Genomic DNA, 23,664 nt, shown 5'->3' with positions numbered 1-23,664 from the left:
AGCCAAATAGTTCGTTTCAGGTGAATATGTCAGCTCTACCGTGCCAAACCGTCCCCGTTGTCCGCTTCTGGTTCGTCAGATCAAGCAGCCTTGCGAGACACGCTCTTTGTGAACCGTACCTATGCTGTGCTACCTTACGGTTTGCTCTTGATACCGCTTGTGTTGCCAGCAAACCATCCGGGAACCACTCCCGGTTGGAACGAAGCCTAGTTGTTCTAGCACACCTCACGGGATAGATCTGGCTATCAAGCCCCAAAACTAGTTGATTGCTGGTTTTGCACATAGTGGGACACATGCGATATCCGCATATACTTATATCATCGCTGTTACGCTGTGCTTTATTTTCGCTCTTTTTCTTCTTGCCTCTTTTCGCTTCCACCAAGCGAGCTTATTCTTGGACACCCACCCCATGTTCTAATCTTAATACCCGATTTGGTCACCTTCAAATATCTATCCTGAGATATCCTTCACCTCCTTTCAAAACCAACAACCACAGACTACGCGAGAAGCAACATGCTGGTCCCACTAATGTTCATGCCCGACCTGGAGGAGGGAACCTCCAAGACACCGGAATCCCGTTCCAAGACAAGGCTCAAGCCACAGCTACACACCCAGAAAAACCACAACTGCTACAATGGCACCCGAACACTGCCGATAGCCATTCGGATTCGATGTCAGGACAACTCCACCCCAGACCCGGATTCTCAACCCCAGTGCGAGGACAAGCCCAAGTCAGAATCCAAAAACCATAAAGACGACGAGTCGCCGCTGTACGAAATCACCCTCTACTACCCTCACAACCGCGCCTGCACGATATATCGCTCCAGGGAAGACTTTTGGCTCCTGAGAACAGGCCTTTTGTCATGCTCGTCGTCCACCGCTCCACAGCCTCTCGCAACAATACCGCCCGGGAACAAAGAAGAAAGCGAAGGAGACACCGAGGATGTCGCCAAATGGGATGCAATGCTGAGGGAGGCATTGAAGAGATTCAAAAAGAGTGGCCATGGCCGTCACTCGGTTGAATGGTTCTTGAGGCGGCGGTTAGGAGACTGTGAGCGGATGGCTAGTGGAAAAGGCACAGGACTACCGACGGGGACGACAAGACGGGTAAGGATCAAGAAACCAATAAATATGGACGATATCAAAACAACGGATGAAAAAGCAGGACCGCAAGGGTACTTGGTGGATTTTATGGCCAAATTGGACGAAAAGGTCGCGGTCAGGGACGGAGTATGTCTACATGAGGAAGATACGGAGAAAGAGGATGACGTGATATCGAGAGAGAGTGGGACAGATGATGAAAGGGAGATTGTCAAAGACGAATCAGTCAAGGACGAGGGGAAGCGCTGTGGTGAGAGAAAAGAGGCAGATCGAGAAAGAGACAAAGTCAACGACAACCCGACCGATATTCCGACGGCAGAAGAAACCAAGGAAAGACAGTCTAATGGTACAGAGGTTATGATAGGTTTGGACACGATCTCAATGTCTCATTCCAAGCCTCTTCCCAACCTCAGCAAACTTGAAGGACAGTCCATTGCCGCTAGGAGGAAAAGCAGGCAAATGACTGAGAATACAGGACCCTTGTACCAGAACACAGTACCAACTACTGAGGGAACCCTTCAAAGAAACATGGATGATGTCGAGACGTCAACATTGGACTCGGACTTGGCGTTGGGGGTCGATACAAGCGACGACTCGTCATCCGACGGCACAACGGTGCTTACACCAACATCAAGTAGCGCTGATGAAATGTCACCAGGCGATCCAGCTCCCAACGAGGCTCACATGTACAAGTTCATGCACTCCCCAAGAGCCTCAGATTCCGACTGGGGTCCTGAAAATTCTCAGTCTTTGTCAACAGAATGACTTGGCACTTACACACTCTGATGGTATCGGTTATTGGCGTAATTTGATAGGAGCTGGATGGGGGAAAAGGAAAGGCGTCACTTGTAACATGAAAGACTGCTATAGTTTGATAACTCAATGATATCACAGGACGTAATAATGATCAAGTCCAAACCTAAGCCTCATGCCACGATACGATGTCGTTCTCATGCCCGCCGTGTTGCTGTTTACATGAACTCAGGGGCACCCCCAACAAGACCCCTGTATTGCTGTAAGGTTAGGGGACGCAGCGGACATGGACGTCACTAAAAGCGGGATGGACCGCCCTCCACTGGATGATCGCCGTAACAGCCCGCCGAGCCCCTAAAAATCCGGGGTGGGATCTGCCCCGCGTTCGAGGCCTGAAGGGAATTTCCACACCAGAGATGGAAATCCCCGTCACGAAAAATGCGACAACTCTCTGTGTTCTCCTCCTCCTCCCTCCCTTGTCCCCCCTCCTCTTCAACCACCCATTGTGCCCGCCTCACAACCCAATTCACCGCAATTCACCTCCAATCCATAAGCCACAATGGACATTGACGACATCCTCCGCGAAGTCGACCCCGTCTCGCACCAGATCCCGCAGGAAACGCGCGACCTGCAAGACCTGACGCGCGCCTGGGTCGCCGAGCGCTCGACACCTGAACTGCTTCCCTGGCCCTCCAACGGGCTGTTCGAGCGCATCAACGACAAGATCAAGCGGCAGATAGAAAAAGTGGAGGAGATGACGGGCGACATGGATCCCAAGACCAATTTCGCCCTGATTGTCATCCAGACCGAGTTGGAGAGGTTCAAGTACTTGGTCAGGTCGTTTTTGAGGACGAGGATTGCAAAGGTATGCCCCCTCTGGAGCTCTTTACTTGCTGGGTCACTGAGGAGAATGCTGACACTTGAGAATTGGGTAGATCGACAAACACCTCCTCCACTACATCTCCAACGATAACCTCCGAACACGCATGTCGCAAATCGAAGAGGCGTACGCGCGAAGACACCAGCTTTTGTTGCACAACCACTACCTCAACTCCTTCCTGGGCACGTTCCCGCCCGCGATGCAAAACTTGAACGACACGGCGGGCAATATCAGCATGATTGACAGTCCTGACCTCGACTCGGCCGTGTTCATTCGCTTGTTGAGGGATGCCGAGATTGAATGTCATGGAGTCGATGTCGATGGTGTGCTCACGGGCAAAGAGGGGGATATTGTCATTCTGAGGTGGTCAGATGCAAAGGGATTGGTGGAAAAGGGGGATGCTGAATTGGTTTGAGGCTGCCGCCATGGTTGGATAACCTGTCTACAAACAATGAGGGCTGATGGGCTTCTGCTCGTCGGTATGAGACGATCAGGGAACTTGGACGTTGGCGGAAGCTTCATCTCCAGGACGTCACTCAACACCACCAAATCGACCGATCGACGACGGGAGTTATGGCGGAATTCCAGTGCTCGACCCCGTTAAACTCGGGCGATTGCTATACAGCCATCTCGTCGGTGTTTGCGGGACGAATATTGGGACCGGGTTTGCCAGCTTTGAAAAGGTTCACGCCCACGGCTACGTCGCAATGACGTGCGGGCGGTATGAAACCTCACGATGATCAGACGAACAGCATCAAAGACGACGACGAAACAGCAGCACCCGAGGACACACCGATAACAACGACCTGCTCACCTCCCCATCCACAATCCAACATTTTGCTACAGCGGGTACACCCGATAACCACGCATCATGACCACCGCCGCTGCCGCCGATTCCAAAACCATTGTGCTCATCACCGGCGCCACGCGTGGCATCGGCTTCGAAACCGCCAAACACCTCAGCACCTCCCCCGACCAAAATTACCACATCATTCTCTGCGGCCGCCGTCCCTCCTCGGTCGAGTCCGCCATCACCATCCTGCGCTCCCTGCCCAACCTCCACGCCTCTACTACCTTTGAATTTTTGAATCTCGACCTAACCTCCGATACCTCGACCATCTCCGCCGCCGCCGCCGCCGCCCACATTGCCGCCAAACACGGCCACCTCGACACCCTCGTCCACAGCGCCGCCATCTCCTCTTCTTTCCTGCACACCAACGTCACCGACCCACGTGCGCCCGAGAGGGTAAGAGAGAACTGGCATTCTATTCTTGACACGAACCTCATTGGCCCCGCGCTCCTGACCGACGCACTCCTCCCTTTACTATCTGCGTCCCAAAAACCCGAGCGGAAGATCATTTTCGTCAGCTCCGGGCTGGGGTCCATACCTTACACTTTCAACAACGACGGCGACGACGACGAGGGGGCCGTCAACAGTCGCAGCAGTCTCGTTGACCTGGATAACGTCACGAGCAAGTACACGGAATATAGCGCGAGCAAGGCGGCGTTGAATATGTATGCTAAGCACTTGGCGTGGAGATTGGAGAATTCCAAGGAAGGGAAGACACTAGGAGACACGAAGGGAGGGCAGGAGAAGAATAAAAAGTGGAAAGTCAATGTGGTTTGTCCGGGGTATACGTCGAAGACCGCAGGGGGGTTGGATAGTTTCAGGGGAAAGCAGGAGCCTTGGGAGGCGGCGGAGACGGTGGTGAGGGTTGTGCAGGAGCAAGGAGAAAAGACGGGGACGTTTAGGGATAAGGAGGGGGAGGTGCCGTGGTGATATGTAGGTACCTCACAGTAAGTAGTAGTGTGGTGGTGATTGTAGGGGTGGTGGTGAGGACTGCGATACGGGTGATGTGAAGTGTGGGTGAGGGTTAGGGTTGATGCAGTGAGGGACCTTCACGGAAAGGGAAAAGAGGAGGAAGGAGGTACAGTAGTTGAGGAGGCCATTCACATCCATCCATCCCTCACATCGCTCGATGGAACCTGCTCGCAATGTACTTACTGTACATATGACATTTTTTTTGGGGGCTTTTCCAAGTTCTAAAAATAACGATATGTAGTTCGAAAAATCACGCAAAGTGGACATCGATCTGGTGACTGTCCCGTTGATCTGGTAACGGCGCTTCCCTGACCTGCGCCAGAGCTCTCCAGTGAACATACCTACATAGTACAGCCCGTGACCTCGTATTTATCTCCATGCATGCATTGAGGCAAAAAAACAAAAAGACCCTTCGTACATTGAAGAAAAGGGTATGTACACAAAGGCTAAACGTCCTGCCGGATTTCTAGCTCAGATGCTACCTAGTGGATGCGTCCCACCAGCAGCAGCAGCAAAGAGGCGAAGTGGTCATCAGATGGAAAACGGTTGTCTACCGTTGTTTGGTTGGTTGGTTGGTTGGCTAGGAAGTCCCTCCCTTCGTATAGAAAGTGCGGCTGTATACCTAGGTAGACAGCTCTGGTTGGTTATTTCCGGACCATGTCGTTCGGGTACTATGAAGTACACAATACGTACATACACACGGGGCACGACGAAGCTGCTGCACAAGCACAAGACTTACTTATGTATATGTACTTGTTAGGTAGGTCGGCCTTGGTTGGGGGCGCTCTAGGAACCTTTCGGTAGAAGGCGTGTGTGTAGCTTGCAATGAAGAGTTTCATTCATTGTCAATTTTCTCCATTTGGTGTATACAAATGACATACCACAAGGGTGTAGTCTAGTATACTATATACAAGATGTATGTATGTACGTATGTATGTACAAAGTTTTACTACCTACGGAAAATAATGATGGAAGTCAATTTTTAAAGTTTGAAACGAATACAAGCTACGGTAGGTAGGTAGGTAGGTAACCTCCAAGAGTTACCATAGTTGCCTTGCGCGACTTGTCAGTAGTTGTGTCACAGGGCCTACCTAGGCCGGACCTATCTCTACGCAGGAGCAAAAAAAAGAAGTCGTTCACGATCAATTCGATGCGGTGTCTGTGAGTGTGAGTTGTGAGTTGTGAGTTGTGAGTGTGAGTGTGAGCGTTACATACATAACGAGGGTTACCTAAGGCGTGCCGCGGTTTCGGGTCAACTTCAGTTAACAACCAAGGTACCCTCCAAGATTTTATCACCTTGCTTAGATTAATTTCTTTCTCTGTCTTCGTCTACCTATGGATCCAGCCTCTCTTTTGTGGTAGATTGGATATTGGAGGCCGCTGACAGAAGCTGGAGGTTGGTAGCCTGGTAGTAAGGAAGTGAGTGTTTCAGTTCTATCTCTCCGGCGACCGCCCGCCTCACATTCAAATCCAAGCCAACAAACGATTTTACCAAGCGAAACCAAGCGTGGCCGATGCTGATCACCCACTCACCCTCCCAGTCCCGGTCCCAGTCCCAGCCTTCCATCTGTGTCAGTCAGTCAGTCAGTCAGTCAGTCAGTCACATTGATCATGGTCATGCAATGGCTTGCGCTGAGCGGTCCTGGTCCGGGTCCGGGGGTGGTGGCTGGCTCGGACGGGACGGATTTGATGGAATGTGGATTTACAGTCAGGCGTGCATCGCATCGATGTTCGCTTTTTCTTTTTCTTTTCTTTTTCAGTGCAGCAGTGTGTGCAGGACGCTCGCTGTGCAGTGCAGTGCAGTGCATCGTCCGTTCCTTTTGGACAGTGCAGGGCACTCTCCTCGGCCCGCCCCGCGCGGTCTGTCCTATCAACTGAAGTTTTTTTTTTTAAGTTTTTTTTTTTTTTTTTGTCTGTCAAATTGAAGTTGCAATCGTTGCCATTGGTCTTGCTTAATTCAGTTGATCTCGAAACAAATCCGGGCAATATCATGAGTCTCAAAATCCGTCATCTTCCAACTTTTGTAAAGAAAGAAAAAGAGTGAACACAATGGAAAAGAAAGGAAACCGAGAGAGAGAGAGAGAGCAGAGCGCGTGGCCCAGCGTCAAACAACAACCGACACGAATTATGATTGCAACTTCACTAAAAACTCCGAAACTCTGTCTCGGTTTTGATTGGTCACTGCCCTGAATGGGATTACCGATTCGGGAAGAATAGCAACCACGCCCACTTTTTTTTTTTTTGGTTGTCTTCTCGTCACTTCCCTTTTCCCTCGGTCCTCCTCGTCTCGACACTGGCACTGCCCAGGCCCGGGCATCTCCCTCCTGTGACGGGACGGGAGGATGGATGTCTCGATAGATACTACCTACCACCACCTACGAACCACTATTAGCACCGCACTAACAGATATGATTATGATTATGAACAAAGGAATAATGGATGGATGGATGTGGTAGGTGGCGGCAAGTAGTAATTTTAATTTGGTTACAACACCCGGCCAAGTCAAGGGAAAATCAGCGGGAAGTGCGCATAAAGTTCTGACCAAGATTGTACATATAGAGGTATATATATCCCTGTGACCTGCACCTAATTAGAGAAGGTATAATTGACATCCTTTAACTATGTATATGCAAACGCAAAAAAAAAAAAAAAAAAAATAACGTCTGTGCTCGTAAGGGAATGGACAACAAAGGGACTGGATCATCGTGGGAAAGGAAGGGATGACATTGAACCACCGGCAAAAAAACATTACTAGACAATCAATCTCTTCTCGCTCTGCCGTGTCTGTCTGTCTGTCCATATTTCGCGAGGTCACACAAACACACAACTAACCAACGCTTGAACCGGGCTGTGTGTGTGAGGACTGTTTGAGTGACACGACATCCATCATCCTGTCCAGCACAACACAGCACAACACAACACAGCACAGCACAGCACAGCAGAGAGGTTAATCGAACGTCTTTAACAACACAACATATATCCACTTTCGAGGCGCATCGCTCCTTTCGTGGATCGCCCAGTGGTGTTTGTTTGTTTGTCTCTCTCTCTCCCATCTGACCCCATCTGATGCCCGTCCACCACTTAAAGGGCTCGCTGAATGGCTCGCGGCCGCCGCTCAGACCAGGCCACCCACCCCCCCTGTCCCCTGTCCCTGCCTTCGTGTCTGTGGACATTTGTGGGGGAAAGACTGTCAGTGGAGAAGACACAGCAGCGCCCCATGTCCTAGTCCTGTCCAGCAAGTCCAAGACAGACAGACTGGAGAAGTCAGTGGAAATCACCTATGTACCAAACATGTTTCCAACGACGACGACGACAAGTCAGGCAGGTCGGCAGGTATCCAAGGTATCGTGACCTTGTTTTTTTTGTTTTTTTTTTTTCTCTCTCTGGCCACCTCATGTTTTATCCCAGTATTCCGACCTTTAGCTGTTATGCTACGAAAAGGGTATAAACCGAATCGAGTGTGTGCTCAGGCAGGGATATCAAATGGATGGATTCAGTTGTCTAAGTGGTGCGTGACGGTAAGCCACGGTAGGTTCTGGTTGCTACGGCGTGAATGGAGAAGAAGGTCCGTAACATGGAAAATGGAGACTAGGAGGAACTGGAGCTAGCTAGGGAAGTGGTGCCCGTGGGTGGCTTTGCATCCATGTGTGTGTGTGTGTGTCTGTCCGTTGGTTAGTTAGTCTTGTCCACGCAGCCATGTTATGTATGTCGTATGAGCCTGTCTCTTCTTCCCTTACTATTTATATGACATAAACATATAACCTCCACCTCCTCTCCTCCCCCCTTCCTTCCCTTTTTCCTTTTCTCTTTCTCTTCCTCTCCTCAGAACTTTTTGTTTTGTTTCCATCTCTTAAGTAAGATACGCGTACTGAAAACCGACGACACACACACACTCGCTCTCACACTCGCTTGTTGAGATTTGCTGTTTTGCATAACACGACGACGATATAAGATATCGGAATACCTTCGCTTCAGATAATATCTAATACGAACCAATCGAAACAAAACATACGAAAAAAGCCAAAAGCCAAAATGCGCTTCACACCTCTCATCCTCACCGGCCTCTTCGCCCTCACGGCCAGCGCCCAAAACGCCACCACGTCGGCTTCGTACCCTGTCAACTCGGAGCAGGCCGCCATCACCAAGTGCATAGAAGCTTGCGACGCCGGCGACGTTTCTTGCACGAGCAAGTGCATTGCTGTTCCTAACCCTTCTGATTCTGATGTACGTTACTAACCTACTTACCTCCTCTCTCTCTCTCTCTCTCTCTCTCTCTTCACCTGTCACTCTCTTTCACCACTTTCAACAACCCTCAGCTCCACCAATCTTTTGCCAGCACACACACCCCCAACACACACTAACTCTTGTTTCCTCCAGGTCAACGCAACCAACGACTGCGTAACCGCCTGCCCCAAAGGCAGCGGCACCGACGCCGACAACGCCGCCTACCAATCCTGCGTAGAAGGTTGCATCAGCCAGCACTACTTCACTGCCACCACTGGCGCCGCGGGCGTTGTCGTCGCCAACCCCACCGGTACCGCCCTTACTGATTCCGGTACCACGGGCGTCACTCGCACCAACGTCGTGGTGGTCAGCACCATGGTCAGCGGATCGTTTACCACGACGATTACGAGCACTAGCGCGGCTGCTGAGCCTACCGAGACTTCTGGGAGTGATGATGACAACAAGGGTGATACCAGCACGGCGTTGGTGGAGAGCACGAGGAGTGCGGGTGGTGCGGCGGGACGGGCTGCTGGGGCTGTGGGCGGGTTGGGAGGCTTCCTTTGGGCTGTGGCGGCTTTGCTTTAAGGGATGTGAGATTATGAGAACATGAGTTGGGGTGGGTGGGATGATTGATGGCTTTGGATGGAATGTATGATTTGATGTGATGGTTATGGCTATAAGCTGACACGACGGATGGAATGAGCGGGTGGATTTGTTATGGGTATGGCTTGATGGTTATGTATGGTTTGGATGCATGATGATGATGGCTCGGGATGGATGACTGATGGACTTAATGGGTTTCTTCTGCTGCTGCAGCTGTGGCGATTTGGGTCTGTCTGTGTTTATTATCACACCTTCCTTGGAACCTTGGGATAAAAGTCGGAAGGTAGTGAGTGGTGACGAGCGGTATTGTAGTATATATAGTAAGCACAGCGGTTTGAATCACTTTGTGGATACACATCTGAGCTGAACTTGTGTATATGATTTTGATGGAATGTTTCTTTGTTTTTGTGGTATCACTATTGTTGTTGTTATTGTTGTTGTTTACTTCCTCGTAGGAACGGTAGGCTCGATATCGGTTACCCAAGGAAGACCGAGCTGCTTCATCTCGACGGCCAGTTGGAAGAGGTAATCCAAGCTGTTTGTCACACAGATCCCCACGGTTAGCTTACGGCCAGACAACAACAGTAGGCAAACACAGACACGAGAAAAAGAACAGACATACCTCTCGCACATGGTCTTGGCCTTGTGCACATTCTCCCCCCACACATAGACACCATGCCTCCTCACCAACACCGCATACGTATCCGGATACTTATCCATGGCCTCCTCCAAAAACTCCGTCAAGTCCTCCTCATGCGCCGTATTCTCAATCACCGGGATCTTCAACGTATCATGATATCCCAAATTCCCACTCTTGCCAAACCCCTTTCCAAACCCCTTGATCTGCTCGATATTGTTGATCATAAACTCCCTGTCCTTGCCGGCGCCCTGCGTCTCCAGAATCAACGTAACCAGCACCGCCCAATGCGAGTGCGTATGGATACAACAGCCCGCATTGCGCTTGGTGAACGCCGCCAGAAACAAGGGCGTGCACTGCGAGGGCTTGTAGTTGGCTGGCGAGCGGAGGTAGACGCGTTGGCGCTTGTCGAGCGATTGTGCCTGGGCGGCCAAGGACAAGACGTAGATGTCGTCGGGCTTCATGAGCTCCTTTTGGACGCCCGAGGGGGCGAGGTAGACGAGGTCATCGGATCGGATGGAGGCGCCGCCGCCTGTGCCGGTTACCCAGCCGAGAGTCCAGAACTTGGCGCAGAGGGCGGGGATGAGGTTGGCGGGGTGGTTGGGGTCGGACGATTGGACTAGATGGTCGTTGTTGTTGTTGTTGTTTTCTGTAGTAGGAGAGCACATTTTGGCGACGGGATTGGAGGCGGCCGAGGGCACCAAGCGAAACTCTGGCTGGGAATGTGTCGTGAAGTTTTACCGGACGGACGGACGGCCGGGGGAATAAACGGTCGCGGAGTTGGGAATCGCGGCACGGGCTTGGGTCCCTTCAGGCACGGAGTGGAGGGGTTCGATTTCGCGATTTCAATAGCGGCCGTTGTTGACGTGCGCGGAGCAACCCAAGTTTAGCGCCAAGAAATAAAAAAATTGTGGTCCCGCCCCCAGTTTAGGAAGAGGACTGGGATGCGGGAAGAATGGCGCTATGGATAGTGGTCTAGTGTCGGGAGCTTCTGCCATGCGGATCCTACTTGTCACCGTGTAAATATTGCCAGTGAAGCTTCGAGATCAAGACTGGCGAGATGAGGCTAAATGGGACGGATAATGAAACAGAAAAAGCCACGGGTTAGTTCAATGGAAGGTTCCTCTTTGGCTGAGCCCCGAACTCGAATGTGACAAGTTCGTTCGAAACTTCAGCCGTTGCCAGAATGGTTACTTATTTGATGCGGATCCATCCGACGAAGATCGAGATCTCGGAACAATGGAAGACACGGTGGTGGACACATTCCTCGAAACAACTTTCAGGAAAACTATCATTCACCGCACAAACATCACCATGTTCATACCAGACGAACAGAGACAAACAACTGGCGAGAAAGCGTTCATCTCGCTGTATGGCCATGCTCGTGGTCGAAACGGAAAGCCCCACATAATCTACACGCGCTAAAATGACCGACTCCAACACAATTGACCAACAGGACGGGACGCTTCCATGGCCCCATGTTCTGGTGCCAGTGAAGACATTCCGATGTTGGAGTTGGACACAACTTCAAAACCAACAACCACAACAACAGGTTCAAGCTGAGGAAGCTGAGCTGAATGAAAACCCACCGTTTGTGCCACATACACGTTGGCTCTTTTGTACACTGCATAGCAAAGAGGGATGACAATGGGTTCCAAGACTAAGAGAACAATTACTAGTATACAGTCCAAGGTTGACCAATGAAAAGAGAGACCCCTGTCGTCTGTCCAATCCCGTCCGTGGAAGTTTCGAAGCATTTCCACAAGTTGAAGTTCCAGCCGACTGGACTCCGAAACGACGGGCGCTGAGAGGCCACTTTGTCATATCATGGAGCCTCCAGCAACAGACAGGCCTGTGCCTCACACCTGTGCCCCCGCAATAACCAATGCTGGTCACAGGTCTCCGCAGCATCCCGCCCGCTGCCGCCGCGCCAAACCAAGCTCCCCTCCCCCCCGTGCCCCCCAAGCCCCCCAGTACAGTCAACTCTGCAATTAACGATCAGAGCCGTCACAGGGGTTTTGAACGTTATAACCAGATTATCGCTACTTCCAGTAGTGCCAAGCACGCCAAGACAGGTCCAGATAGGTACTTAGGTACCGAGAAGTAGCAGTCTAGGTACGGCGAACGGGTAGGTTAGTAGTATTTCCTGTATTTACTACCTATGAAAATAACGATCAGATACCAGATTGTATGTGTTACTAAGCAGGATTTTGATCGTAACCGTAATTCGGAAATTATCGTTATACTGCTGTGATTCTCATACAAATGGAACGGTGGCGGCGAAATCGAACGTTATAAACAGATTATCGTTATAGCTCTGATCGCTAATTGCAGACTTGACTGTAGCTGTCATCTCAAGCACCCAGGGCGGCCCATTGAAGACACGTTGTCACTTGTGAAGAGGTTACAGTATAACCAGCGCCTGGAAACTTTTAATTCATCATCCACCGAAACCCCTTCCCCTCATCGCCGCCTACATTCTTCTTCCTCTTTCCTTTCTTTGTGCCGTGGGAGTGAATATCCATTGCCCAACAAGGTTCTTGTCTCTGTCTGTCTGCCTGTCTGTCTCGAACTCGAACTCGACTTCGACTTTGACTTCGTCTTTCTTTCAGCCACAACCCCTCTCTCCATCCACAACACCTCTACCACACACACCTACGAACGCGACTGCGAATCCAGCTTGAGATAACAGCCACTTCGCCTTCATCATGAGGTTCAACGTAGCTGCCGCTGCCGCCAGCGCCGCCCTCCTTGCCGGAGGTGTCAGCGCCGACGACGCCCAAAAGGTGCTCAAGGACGAGAGCTCCTCCAGCACTGTCGCCGAGGCCGCCACCTCGGTTTCTCCCGCCGAGATCCCTACCTTTACTGTAAGTCGTCGCCGTCGTCGCCAATGCAGTCCAATTACATCGACATCACGGACAGCAGCTGACCAATCACACACCCACACAGCCTACCAAGCTCAAGGCTCCCTTCCTCGAGCAGTTTACCGATGGCTGGGATGCGCGCTGGAAGCCTTCCCACGCCAAGAAGGAGACCGGCCCCGATACCGAGGAGGAGTGGGCTTACGTCGGCGAGTGGTCCGTCGAAGAGCCCGTCGTCTTCAAGGGCATGGAGGGCGACAAGGGTCTCGTTGTCAAGAACGCGGCTGCTCACCACGCCATCTCGGCCAAGTTCCCCAAGGCGATCGACCCCAAGGGCAAGGACCTCGTTGTCCAGTATGAGGTCAAGCTTCAGAGTAAGTCACTATTGCCCGCTACCCGTTCTTCATAGCAGGCAATTGCTAACACACACCGTCCAGACGGCCTCGAGTGCGGTGGTGCCTACCTGAAGCTCCTTCGCGAGAACAAGGCTCTCCACCAGGACGAGTTCTCCAACACCACTCCCTACGTCATCATGTTCGGCCCCGACAAGTGCGGCCACACCAACAAGGTGCACTTCATCTTCAACCACAAGAACCCCAAGACGGGCGAGTACGAGGAGAAGCACCTCAGCGCTCCCCCGACGGCCAAGATCGTCAAGACCACGGAGCTCTACACGCTCATTGTCCACCCCAACAACACCTTCCTCATCCAGCAGGATGGCGAGACTGTCAAGGAGGGCAGCCTCCTCGAGGACTTTGTTCCCTCGGTCAACCCCGAGAAGGAGATTGACGACCCCAACGACACCAAGCCCGAGGACTGGGTTGACCAGGCCCGTATCCCCGACCCCGATGCCAAGAAGCCCGACGACTGGGATGAGGAGGCCCCGTACGAGATTGTCGACGAGGAGGCCACCATGCCCGAGGACTGGCTCGTTGATGAGCCCCAGACTATCCCCGACCCCGAGGCCCAGAAGCCTGAGGATTGGGATGATGAGGAGGATGGTGACTGGATTGCCCCTACCGTTCCCAACCCCAAGTGCTTCGAGGTCTCTGGTTGCGGCCCCTGGACCAAGCCCATGAAGAAGAACCCCGACTACAAGGGCATCTGGAGCGCTCCTCTCATTGACAACCCCGCCTACAAGGGACCCTGGGCCCCTCGCAAGATCGCCAACCCCGACTACTACGAGGACAAGACTCCCGCCAACTTTGAGCCCATGGGCGCTATCGGTTTCGAGATCTGGACCATGCAGAACAACATTCTCTTTGACAACATCTACATTGGTCACTCGGTTGAGGACGCCAAGGCTCTCGCTGACGAGACTTTCTTCAAGAAGCACCCCGTCGAGGAGAAGCTCGAGGAGGCTGAGAAGCCCAAGCCCGAGGAGAACAAGCCTTCTTCGCCCAGCGACCTTAAGTTCACCGAGGACCCCGTTACCTACATCAAGGAGAAGGTTGACCTCTTTGTGACCATTGCCAAGAAGGACCCCGTCGAGGCTATCAAGTTTGTCCCTGAGGTTGCTGGTGGCGCTGCCGCCCTCCTCGTCACCTTCATTGCCATCCTCGCTTCCCTTGTCTCTGGCGGCAGCTCTCCTGCCCCTGCTGTCAAGAAGGCTGCCAAGGATGTCAAGGAGAAGGCCAAGGACGTCAAGGACAAGGCTGCCGAGGCTGTTGCCACTGGCACTGAGAAGGCCAAGGAGGCTACCAAGCGCAACACCCGCAACCAGTCGTAAGAAGCAGACAGACTGTGTGGTGGTGGTGAGGAAGTTGCAGGTGGGACTAGTTATTAACGGGTAATAAAAGGAGGCTGAGATAGTTGAAAGAGGAAGAAAGAAACAGACTACAGGATCACCTCATCTAGTTGGGTGTCTTGACGTGACATGATGATTTTCATTTAGCTCTGAAGCGATACCGGCCTGGGTATAGTTGGCCAAAAGGTTCTTTGTGGTTTGGGTTCAGTTTTCGAAGTGTTTGATCGATATCTCGGAGTATCAGGGTGGGGAGGCGCGCACACATGTATTCTAGCTATTTACCTACCTAGGCTTATCACAATACTTTTTTGCATTATCTGAAGTAGTTAAGGCATTGTGGAGTGTTGATGTGACGGCGTTATCTTGACTGATAGTGACGGTGGACTCCGTGATAGTGTCTAGTGTACTTGACACTAAGTATAGTACTATAGCGCGCCACCCGGGTTGTAGAAAACCATCTTGGGAAGAATTTTACAGTTATTTTTCATTTTGACCTGAAACTGATCCATGGATCAGTTCGACTAGAAATTCGTAGACTGTAAAAGTTTATCATTTTTGAAAAAGATAATTTTGGAATAAGATAAAAGTTTAATAAAAAAATTAATATATATTAATATTTATTTTCTTATAACAAGATTAGCTTCTTGATTACTTTATTTTAATATTAAAGTATATTTTAAAATGTAAAATGATTTTCCATTAATTAGGACTATTTTAGTAGAATAAATTGATTTTGAACTTAAATTTACTTATTCAAAAAATATAATTATAATTCATATTATAAGTAAGAAGGTTAATACTAGATTTTTTTTTCCAAATAAATTTAAATATATATAAGAGTATATCCAAAAATGTTGACTACAACAAGGAATCGAACACGGATCTAATAATGAAGAACTACTTCATTAACTACTTAGCCACTAAGCCAAATAGTTATTTCTGAAGAAAAAGTTTATTTTTTTCCAGTTATAAAGAGAGAGTTTAATATTAAGTATAGATAATAAAATATAACTTTAAGCCTTTATAAATAACTATATATACTAGGAAACTATAATTGTAAAATTTTAAAGGTTATTATAGAATATTAGTGTAAAATTACTATAAGAAAATATATTTGGAAAATTTTATATTAATATAAGAAGTACAAGTGTAAAATTTTACTCGAAGAAAGTATTTATTAAATCAACAATTTATTAAATAGGGAAATTAGCAAAATATAAAATAAAATAAGACCTATATTCATTATATTAATATGATTTTAATATATAAAACGCTTCTATAATTAGGGTAAAATAATCCTAATTACTAAGATTATCCTACTATATAAAAATTTATTTTATTTAAAATAGTCCTGAAGATGATTTTTAGGTATAATATATTTTATATATAAGCTATTTCTCTTGATTTTATTATTTTAGTTAAGCGATTATGTCCAATATGATTTTCACATTATAAAACCTTCTCTCTATAAGAAAAGAATCCACTCGCAGTAGGATTATCTCCAAGACCATTTTTACAAATGCAGGTGGCGCGCTATGGTACGTACACTACATAGTAGCCCGGAGCTTTGATCTGGTTGCCGGGTATCCGTTTCCTTCCCCGTCTTCCGCTGGGCTGACTTTGGCTGGGATGTGCCTGATGAGAGGGGGGTCCGCTATGAAGACACAGTGGGGAAGAGTGATCGCCGTCTTCCGACAGGGAGAAAGGGTCGAGGAAGGTCATTGGTTGGTCGGCAGGCGGCGGCTTATTCATTGCGAGCAAAGAAGCATCTCCATCTCTCCGCACTTCCCCCGCACCGCGACAGCATGTACACTACTTACACTACGTATGCGCTAGGACGGGACAGAGCGACACCGGGCACTGGATGGCCACGATCAACCGAGCGAGCTGGTTCAAGCCGGGAACAAGGTCGCCTCGGGCCAACGGTGGTTTCGAACGTGTGGAAAGCGGTATGATAAAAGGGCATCATGGCCGGACCTCTCTTTTATCTCCATGCTGTCGTTGATTCAACCAGTCAGCAGAGACCACGGGTAATAGGAATTAGGTCAAGGTAATACCAATCACCAACAAACAGCCAGAGACTGACTGACCTCTACGGCTCTCGTCCCGTGGTTGCATTTCCGTCTCCTCTCTTACCTTCCGTCCTCCCTCGACTTCTCCCTGGTCCAAGGCTTCACTCAACATGCAGCGCCTCACTTCTCGGGGTCTCTCAGCGTCTGCCTCTGCCGCTGGTCGTCGCCTCGCCTCCACCAGTTCACGCAGAGCATCACCACTTCTGCTCTCCTCCGCCTCCAAGATGTCGTCCCCAGCAAAGACCCCTTCCGCCACCGCGGCGCGAAGGATACATGCCACCGCCAACCACCTCCGTCCTGCCGCCGCAGCCCTCGAGAGCACCGCGACCAGCTATCCTACCACTCACGACAAGATCGCCGACGTCAAGGACACTCCTTGGTTCATCGACAACAAGTTCGTCACCTCCTCCACCACCCAGTACATCGACCTCCACGATCCCGCCACCAACAACCTCGTCACCCGCGTGCCGCAAAACACGGATGAGGAGCTTAAGGCCGCCGTCGCCTCGGCCCAGAAGGCCTTTGAGTCGTGGAGGAACACCAGCGTTCTCCACCGTCAGGCCATCATGTTCAAGTTCGTCGGCCTCATCCGCGAGAACTGGGACCGTCTCGCCGCCAGCATCACCCTCGAGCAAGGCAAGACCTTTGCCGACGCCAAGGGCGATGTGCTCCGCGGTCTGCAAGTCGCCGAAGCCGCCTGCGCTGCTCCCGAGCTTCTCAAGGGCGAGGTCCTCGAAGTGGCCAAGGACATGGAAACGCGCAGCTACCGAGACCCCTTGGGCGTCGTGGCCGCCATCTGCCCCTTCAACTTCCCCGCCATGATCCCTCTCTGGTGCATCCCCATCGCCACCGTGACAGGCAACACCCTCATCCTCAAGCCCTCGGAGCGCGACCCGGGCGCGGCCATGATCCTAGCGGAACTCGTCCAGAAGGCCGGATTCCCCGAGGGCGTCGTCAACATTGTCCACGGCGCCCACCGCACCGTCAACTTCATCCTCGACGAGCCCGCCATCAAGGCCATCTCGTTTGTCGGAGGCAACAAGGCAGGCGAGTACATCTTTGCGCGCGGCTCCGCCAACGGTAAGCGCGTGCAAGCCAATCTGGGCGCCAAGAACCACGCCGCCGTCCTGCCCGACTGCAACAAGAACCAGTTCCTTAATGCCGTCGTGGGCGCCGCGTTTGGTGCCGCCGGCCAGCGCTGCATGGCTCTGTCGACCCTCGTCATGGTCGGCGAGACCAAGAACTGGCTGCCCGAGCTGGCTGAGCGCGCCAAAGCGCTCAATGTCAACGGCGGGTTTGAAGAGGGCGCCGACTTGGGACCCGTCATTAGCCCGCAAAGCAAGGAGCGCATTGAAAGTCTGATTGCCTCGGCCGAGCAAGAGGGCGCCACCATCCTGCTGGACGGCCGCGGCTACAAGCCCGCCAAGTATCCCAACGGTAACTGGATTGCTCCCACCATCATCTCCAACGTTACTCCCTCCATGAAATGCTACCGCGAAGAAATCTTTGGTCCCGTCCTCGTCTGTCTCAACGTCGAGACACTGGATGAAGCCATCGAGCTGATCAACAGCAACGAATACGGCAACGGTGTCGCCATCTTTACTCGCAGCGGTCCCACCGCGGAAACCTTTAGGAGACGCATTGAGGCCGGACAGGTCGGTATCAATGTGCCGATCCCGGTGCCTCTGCCCATGTTCAGCTTTACGGGCAACAAGAAGAGTATTGCGGGGGGTGGAGCGAGTACGTTTTATGGAAAGCCGGGAGTCAACTTTTATACGCAGCTCAAGACGGTGACGGCGCATTGGGCGGCGCAGGACGCGATTGGACAGAAGGCGGATGTGGCTATGCCTACGCATTCGTAGGGACGCAAGAGATAGGTTTTATGAATAGTGAAATTTAGTAAATTTGCAGGCCATTTTGTTTTGGATCTTTTACTGATGTTCGTGAGGAGTTCGTTTTGTTCGTTCCGTATTGGTTGGTTGGGGAGGGATATCTGTGGAAAGTGAACGTTTGGTATTTTAGTTATTTTGTCTGTACTTTATGTCCATCTACTGCGAGTAGGTACCTACCTACCTACCTACCCCCATCCATCCATCAATCTAACTTCATACCGGGACTATAATAATCATAACCGCTACAACAAATCTCTCTCACTCGACTTGATCTAGTAGGACAGCGCTGCATCTATTATACTACGGTACGGTCTTCGTGAAAAGTACCTAGGTACCTCACACGACAAAAATGGCCAACCAACCTAATCCACTCACTAATCGTCAATTGTCCAGAGGAGGCTAAGTTGCAACTCGCCTTGGGGGCTTCGGTCTCGGGATTAGGTGACTTTAGTTTAGTCTAGTCTAGTTGGGTTCTTCAGTGGATAGGTGGAGTTGGATTAGGTAGGTAGTCAAAGTAAGTTAAGTTAAGTTAAGTTAAGTTGAGTTGAGTGAACCAATAGCTGTAGAAGAAAAATTGTACGAACGAGAGAATTGGACAGGTAGTCCAGGTAGGTACCTAGGTATGTTCTCAAGTGCCTACGTACACTGACTGACTATGGTAGATCTGACTACCTAGGTAACTGTGTATGTACCCTGTGGTAGCGGCAGCGAGTATTTCTTACTTACTTTGATAGGTAGGTAGGTAGGTAATAGTAAAAATGATCAGAAGACATGTTATAAGTCATGTTAGTCGATTGTCATAGAGTACAGAATAGATCAAGGACAAGACGAATGATTGCACGATCATGCATTGCACTATAGACATTGTGAAGGATATAAGTAGGTACCTGTGTAAAAAGATTCATGTTTGTTTGGTATCACTTCATCTCATACCCTTCTTACCCTTACGCTGTCAACCCCTACGGTGGCAAAAGAGAGAGAAACCATACACAAAGACAAGACAAGATATCAGCGGGAGAGTACCTAGGTATGAAAAAAGGGAAGCCATATCATCTTATGTCAGGTCCAACGATAACTACCAACACCACTACCAGTCACTACTCTCCATCTGCTACTGGGACTAGGGGATATCCATCGTGTTCCTTCCTAATATTCAAGAGATGCTAAGCCCACCTTCCGCATCCAAAAGTACAGATACTATCCGAGAAGGGGAAAAAAAAAAAAAAAAAAAAAAAAAACCCAAACAAAAAAAAAAAAACTATCATACAATAACCAACAAACGAAGAGAACTAAACAATCAACCAAATCTCAACCATCATAGAATTAAATCCCCGGCTTCGAAAACCCATCAGTATTAGGCCAATTGCCTAACCCTGCCGGATCCCCTCCAATCCTCACATACACTCCCACAGCCGGCACTCCTCCGTCCAGTACAAAGAACTGATACCATCCGGGCGGCGCAGTATGCGCATTAGGCGGCGCGTCTACAGTGCAAGACGTACCCGTGCACTGCACATTGGGCATGATGGTCCTGGCGCCCATCGAGTTGCCGTGGGTGCTAGATACCGATCCCAAAAGGGTGACGGTGATGGCGCCGTTGCGGGCGGCAGCGCCAAGGGTGAAGGGAATGGTCTTTTGATTCCAGTCCCAGTCTCTGTTTGCGAGGGTGAATGTCGGCCGCGGCTTGCCGTTGAGGAGATAAGGCGGGACGAACACCTCGACGCGGTATTCCTCGGGATTGACGGCATCTTGGGGGTCGGAGCCGGAGATCATGACGCGTCCGTCGAGGAGAGTAATGGCTTCGGAGTGGTACATGCGCGCGATGGTGGTGTTGGCCATGACTGTGATGCGGGAGCCGTAGGGCTTTGTAGGGTCGTAGAGCAGGGCGTTCAGGTTCGGGTTGTTAGCGAGACCAAAGCCGGCGACACCGTGGTGGGCGCCGTTGGCGATCAGGTAAGTCCCGTCCGGCAAGGGAGCCATGCATGGCATGACGCGGAAGGATGGCATGCGCTCGATGACCCATGTCGGGTTGGCATCGTCGGGACGGGTGGACACGCAGTTGTCGAGGGCGTAGCCGGGGCCTACGTTGGAACCGCCGCAGATGAGGACGCCAAGGTTCTCGGAGTATGGGTAGCGCTGCGGGAGCAGGACGGCGGCGCCTTCCAAGGGGTAGGTGCGCCCGGATGTGGGGTCATTGACGGCGCCGGGGACCTTGGGCAGTACTTTGATGGTGGCAAAGGTCTTCTCGTCTAGGATTCTGGCTTCGTTCCAGTATTGGACAAAGATGCCACCGCTGGGCAGGACTGCGACAAAGGGGTAGAGGTTGTTGGGATCGGTGCGTTCAAGCCATTCCATGAAGAGTGGTTTGGTTCCGGTATAGGGCAAGACCTCAATGGAAGGGACAGCGGCAGCGTTTGAGCCAGTCTCGCCTCCAATCACAAAGATGGAGCCATTGGCCATGATCATGGCGCTGGGATACCAGCGACCGGCTTGCAAGCTCAGCTCGTTGACGTTTTCCTCCCAGTCATGACCAGGCCAGTACAGACGAGTGCCGTAGGTAGAGTCTCCAGACCAACCTCCCACAGTCAGCTGGCGGCCTACCTTGTCGGGCAAGGTCACACCACCGGCACAGAATACATCAGTCTTGAGATGAAGTTCACGGAAGGCCGCATTGGTACCGATCTTGGACAGATCGAGCTCATATGCACCCGTTTCGTTGGCAGGTCCAGTTCCCCATTTGGAAAGGAAGCTGATTTTGCCTTGGATGGTTTCGGACGTCATCAGTGGAACGGTAACGCCGTTGACGAGTAGTTCATATTTGCCCGCCCTATAATCCTGGGGGAAGTCCCACGAGTAAAAGGGTGTTCCTGTCCAGAAGTAGGTTGTGAGGCGGCTACCACCACCGCAAATGGACGATGTCTCACCGGGACAGACAATGTTGCACTCCGATTCGGGGCGTTTGGTGGCACCGGATGTCCCAATGTTGGCCGGGTCACCGCAGTAGCACTCTTGTCCATATTCGAGACCAGCAGCCATGTATCCGTATTCGGCACATCGATCGAGGCACATCTTGGGCGTCATGACATTGGGGAACTCGGATTGCCAGAAGAATGTGCGTTGGTTGTTGAGGTTGTCTTCATAGCAGCCTTTGTAGGCCCAGTCACCCACCGTCCCTTTCGGAGCTGGAGGAAGGTCCACTTGGGGTTCACCACGGGAAACAATGGTGAGTCTATCACCTGCGCCGCACTTTTGGCTTGCGTCCCCTGGACAATTGACGCTGCACTGGCTGTCGTCAACCTTCGCTCCACTGTTAAAGAGCGAGTTTCCGCAGAAGCACTGAACGCCATATTCGGTCCCGGAGATGGAGTATCCCTGTGAGGCGCAATACGTGGCACAGACAACCTGAGAATTAGTCTGGCTGTCGGGTGCCTGGTGATTGAGGAGACGGCCAGTGGTTCCCTCAGTCCAGCAGCCTTGAGGAGCCCAACCTTCGGGGAGACCGGTGGGTTGGGGGATTGCAGACGAAACGGTGGAGCTAGGAGCGACTGTTGTGCTTGGGGGCTCGGTGCCATTTTTGGCATAGACAGACAGCCGGTTTCCAGCGCCGCAGTACTCTGTGGATTTACCAGCGCAGGTCATGCTGCAGTCAGAGTCGGGTGCGGCCACAGACCCGGCATTGAGGCTGTTGCCACAGTAGCATTCGCGGGCATATTCTACACCAAAGAAGGTGTAGGCAGCACAAAAGGCGCTACAGGCCTCGAGTGTCATCTCATCCGACGCAGTGGTAGCAGCGCTCAAAGCACGGTTGCCAGTGGCCTCGGTGCGGCATCCGTACCAGTCGTAGTTTCCAACGGACGCCGGCTGAGCGGGGTCTTGGGGGTCAGGAACGGCTGAAGATGTAATGGCAATGATGCCGGAGACGGTCGAAGTTGGCGGGGGATTTCCCTTGATGTAGATATTGAGGCGATTACCACCGCCACAGATCTCGGTGCTGTTGCCGTTGCAAAGCGTGGTGCATCCGCTGGTCGCGGGGGCACCTCCATTCGAGATGCGATTACCGCAGTCTGCTAAAGTCAGCATGGACTCCCTTTCAAGCGGTTTCGAGAAAACTTACAGCATTCACCGCCATATTCCACACCCGCGTACTTGTAAGCAGAAGCATCACAGGCGGCCGTGCACTTGTCCACCGTCATATTTGCGCCTGGGATGGTACCAACAACGAAGGTAAGTGCTCGACCGGTTGTCCCCTCCGAGTAGCAACCAAGAAGAGAATAGCCATTGACACCAGGGTTCGCCTGAGGCCCGACGGCGGCAGAGCTGTGGAAAATGGACAGTTTCGAGGGGCCTCCGCACGGCTCTGTTGCGTTTCCCTTGCAAGCCATGTTGCATTGTGAATCCTCGAGCTTTTGAGCAGTAGTGGCAATGCTCTCACCACAATAACACTCTTGTGCGTATTGGGTTCCGGCATACTGGAAGCCTCTTGCGGAACAGAAGGAGATACAAGCCTCATTGGTCATGTCCTCGCCATCAGCATAAGTGGCCGCGCCAATGGTTCGGTCGACCTCGGTATAACAACCATCGTATTCCCAAACGCCTGGAAGATTGGTGGGGATGACGAGTTGGGAAAGTGTAAGTGGTAGCTGGGCGCATAGTTAGCCATGGATCATGAGAACAAAGCACATGTCAAAAATGAGGCTTACTGAAGACAGAAGAAGAGAGGTCAAGACGGCCCCTGCTTGAATTGCCCTCATGATGGAAAAGTGTTATGTCCTATGGCGGACACCAGCACGACAGCGAGTTCAAGAGAAGGGGATATCGAAAAAGAAGGAGGCATTACCGATGAAGGAGAACATGATAGCTATATATCTTCCATGGCCAGGTAACACCATGGCTGACATCTGTAGGCGAAGTTGAGCCATGAGAATAAGAAATGGCAATACGAAGTACCAGTGACTTTTTTTTTTCTTTTTTTTTTTTTTCTTCGAATCTTTGGTTGCAACAAGCCAACGGGAGAGTAACAGACACCCTTGCCACCCTTCTTGGTGGTTGCCGGTAAGCGAAAAGCCAAGTTC

At 51.3% G+C, this 23,664-nt stretch overlaps 8 protein-coding genes across 8 annotated transcripts; 6 read left to right on the top strand and 2 right to left on the bottom strand.

Moving 5' to 3' along the window:
- Positions 1–145: 145 nt before the first annotated feature.
- Positions 146–2,001, top strand: NCU09260 (hypothetical protein). Its single transcript, XM_959602.2, has one exon. The coding sequence runs from the start codon at positions 514–516 to the stop codon at positions 1,864–1,866; it is 1,353 nt and encodes a 450-aa protein (XP_964695.1). The 5' UTR covers positions 146–513; the 3' UTR covers positions 1,867–2,001.
- A 412-nt stretch (positions 2,002–2,413) lies between these two features.
- NCU09261 (DNA replication complex GINS protein SLD5) lies at positions 2,414–3,149 on the top strand (the record flags this gene model as incomplete). Its single annotated transcript, XM_959603.1, has 2 exons — positions 2,414–2,719; positions 2,790–3,149. The coding sequence occupies 2 exons, from the start codon at positions 2,414–2,416 to the stop codon at positions 3,147–3,149; spliced, it is 666 nt and encodes a 221-aa protein (XP_964696.1).
- On the top strand, positions 3,119–4,614 carry NCU09262 (hypothetical protein). Its single transcript, XM_959604.2, has one exon. It carries the CDS (start codon positions 3,606–3,608, stop codon positions 4,512–4,514), a length of 909 nt encoding a protein of 302 aa, XP_964697.1. The 5' UTR covers positions 3,119–3,605; the 3' UTR covers positions 4,515–4,614.
- Positions 4,615–7,952: 3,338 nt separating this feature from the next.
- On the top strand, positions 7,953–9,800 carry acw-4 (anchored cell wall protein-4). Its single transcript, XM_959605.3, has 2 exons — positions 7,953–8,780; positions 8,934–9,800. Exons 1-2 carry the CDS (start codon positions 8,589–8,591, stop codon positions 9,363–9,365), a joined length of 624 nt encoding a protein of 207 aa, XP_964698.1. The 5' UTR covers positions 7,953–8,588; the 3' UTR covers positions 9,366–9,800.
- Positions 9,680–11,319, bottom strand: NCU09264 (APAF1-interacting protein). The gene is made up of 2 exons (XM_959606.2): positions 10,006–11,319; positions 9,680–9,918 (listed from the first exon to the last, which is right to left on the bottom strand). Exons 1-2 carry the CDS (start codon positions 10,686–10,688, stop codon positions 9,825–9,827), a joined length of 777 nt encoding a protein of 258 aa, XP_964699.1. The 5' UTR covers positions 10,689–11,319; the 3' UTR covers positions 9,680–9,824.
- Positions 11,320–12,311: 992 nt separating this feature from the next.
- Positions 12,312–14,961, top strand: NCU09265 (calreticulin). The gene is made up of 3 exons (XM_959607.3): positions 12,312–12,887; positions 12,970–13,255; positions 13,319–14,961. The coding sequence occupies exons 1-3, from the start codon at positions 12,729–12,731 to the stop codon at positions 14,608–14,610; spliced, it is 1,737 nt and encodes a 578-aa protein (XP_964700.3). The 5' UTR covers positions 12,312–12,728; the 3' UTR covers positions 14,611–14,961.
- A 1,435-nt stretch (positions 14,962–16,396) lies between these two features.
- Positions 16,397–18,834, top strand: NCU09266 (methylmalonate-semialdehyde dehydrogenase). Its single transcript, XM_959608.3, has one exon. It carries the CDS (start codon positions 16,811–16,813, stop codon positions 18,560–18,562), a length of 1,752 nt encoding a protein of 583 aa, XP_964701.2. The 5' UTR covers positions 16,397–16,810; the 3' UTR covers positions 18,563–18,834.
- Positions 18,835–19,858: 1,024 nt separating this feature from the next.
- NCU09267 (copper radical oxidase) lies at positions 19,859–23,343 on the bottom strand (the record flags this gene model as incomplete). The annotated part of the gene is made up of 3 exons (XM_959609.3): positions 19,859–22,656; positions 22,707–23,232; positions 23,293–23,343. The coding sequence occupies 3 exons, from the start codon at positions 23,341–23,343 to the stop codon at positions 19,916–19,918; spliced, it is 3,318 nt and encodes a 1,105-aa protein (XP_964702.3). The 3' UTR covers positions 19,859–19,915.
- Positions 23,344–23,664: the final 321 nt, after the last annotated feature.

Source organism: Neurospora crassa, linkage group I, assembly GCF_000182925.2.
Source record: "Neurospora crassa OR74A linkage group I, whole genome shotgun sequence".
NCBI classification, from domain to species: domain Eukaryota; kingdom Fungi; phylum Ascomycota; class Sordariomycetes; order Sordariales; family Sordariaceae; genus Neurospora; species Neurospora crassa.
This window is presented reverse-complemented; position numbering and strand designations above follow the sequence as displayed.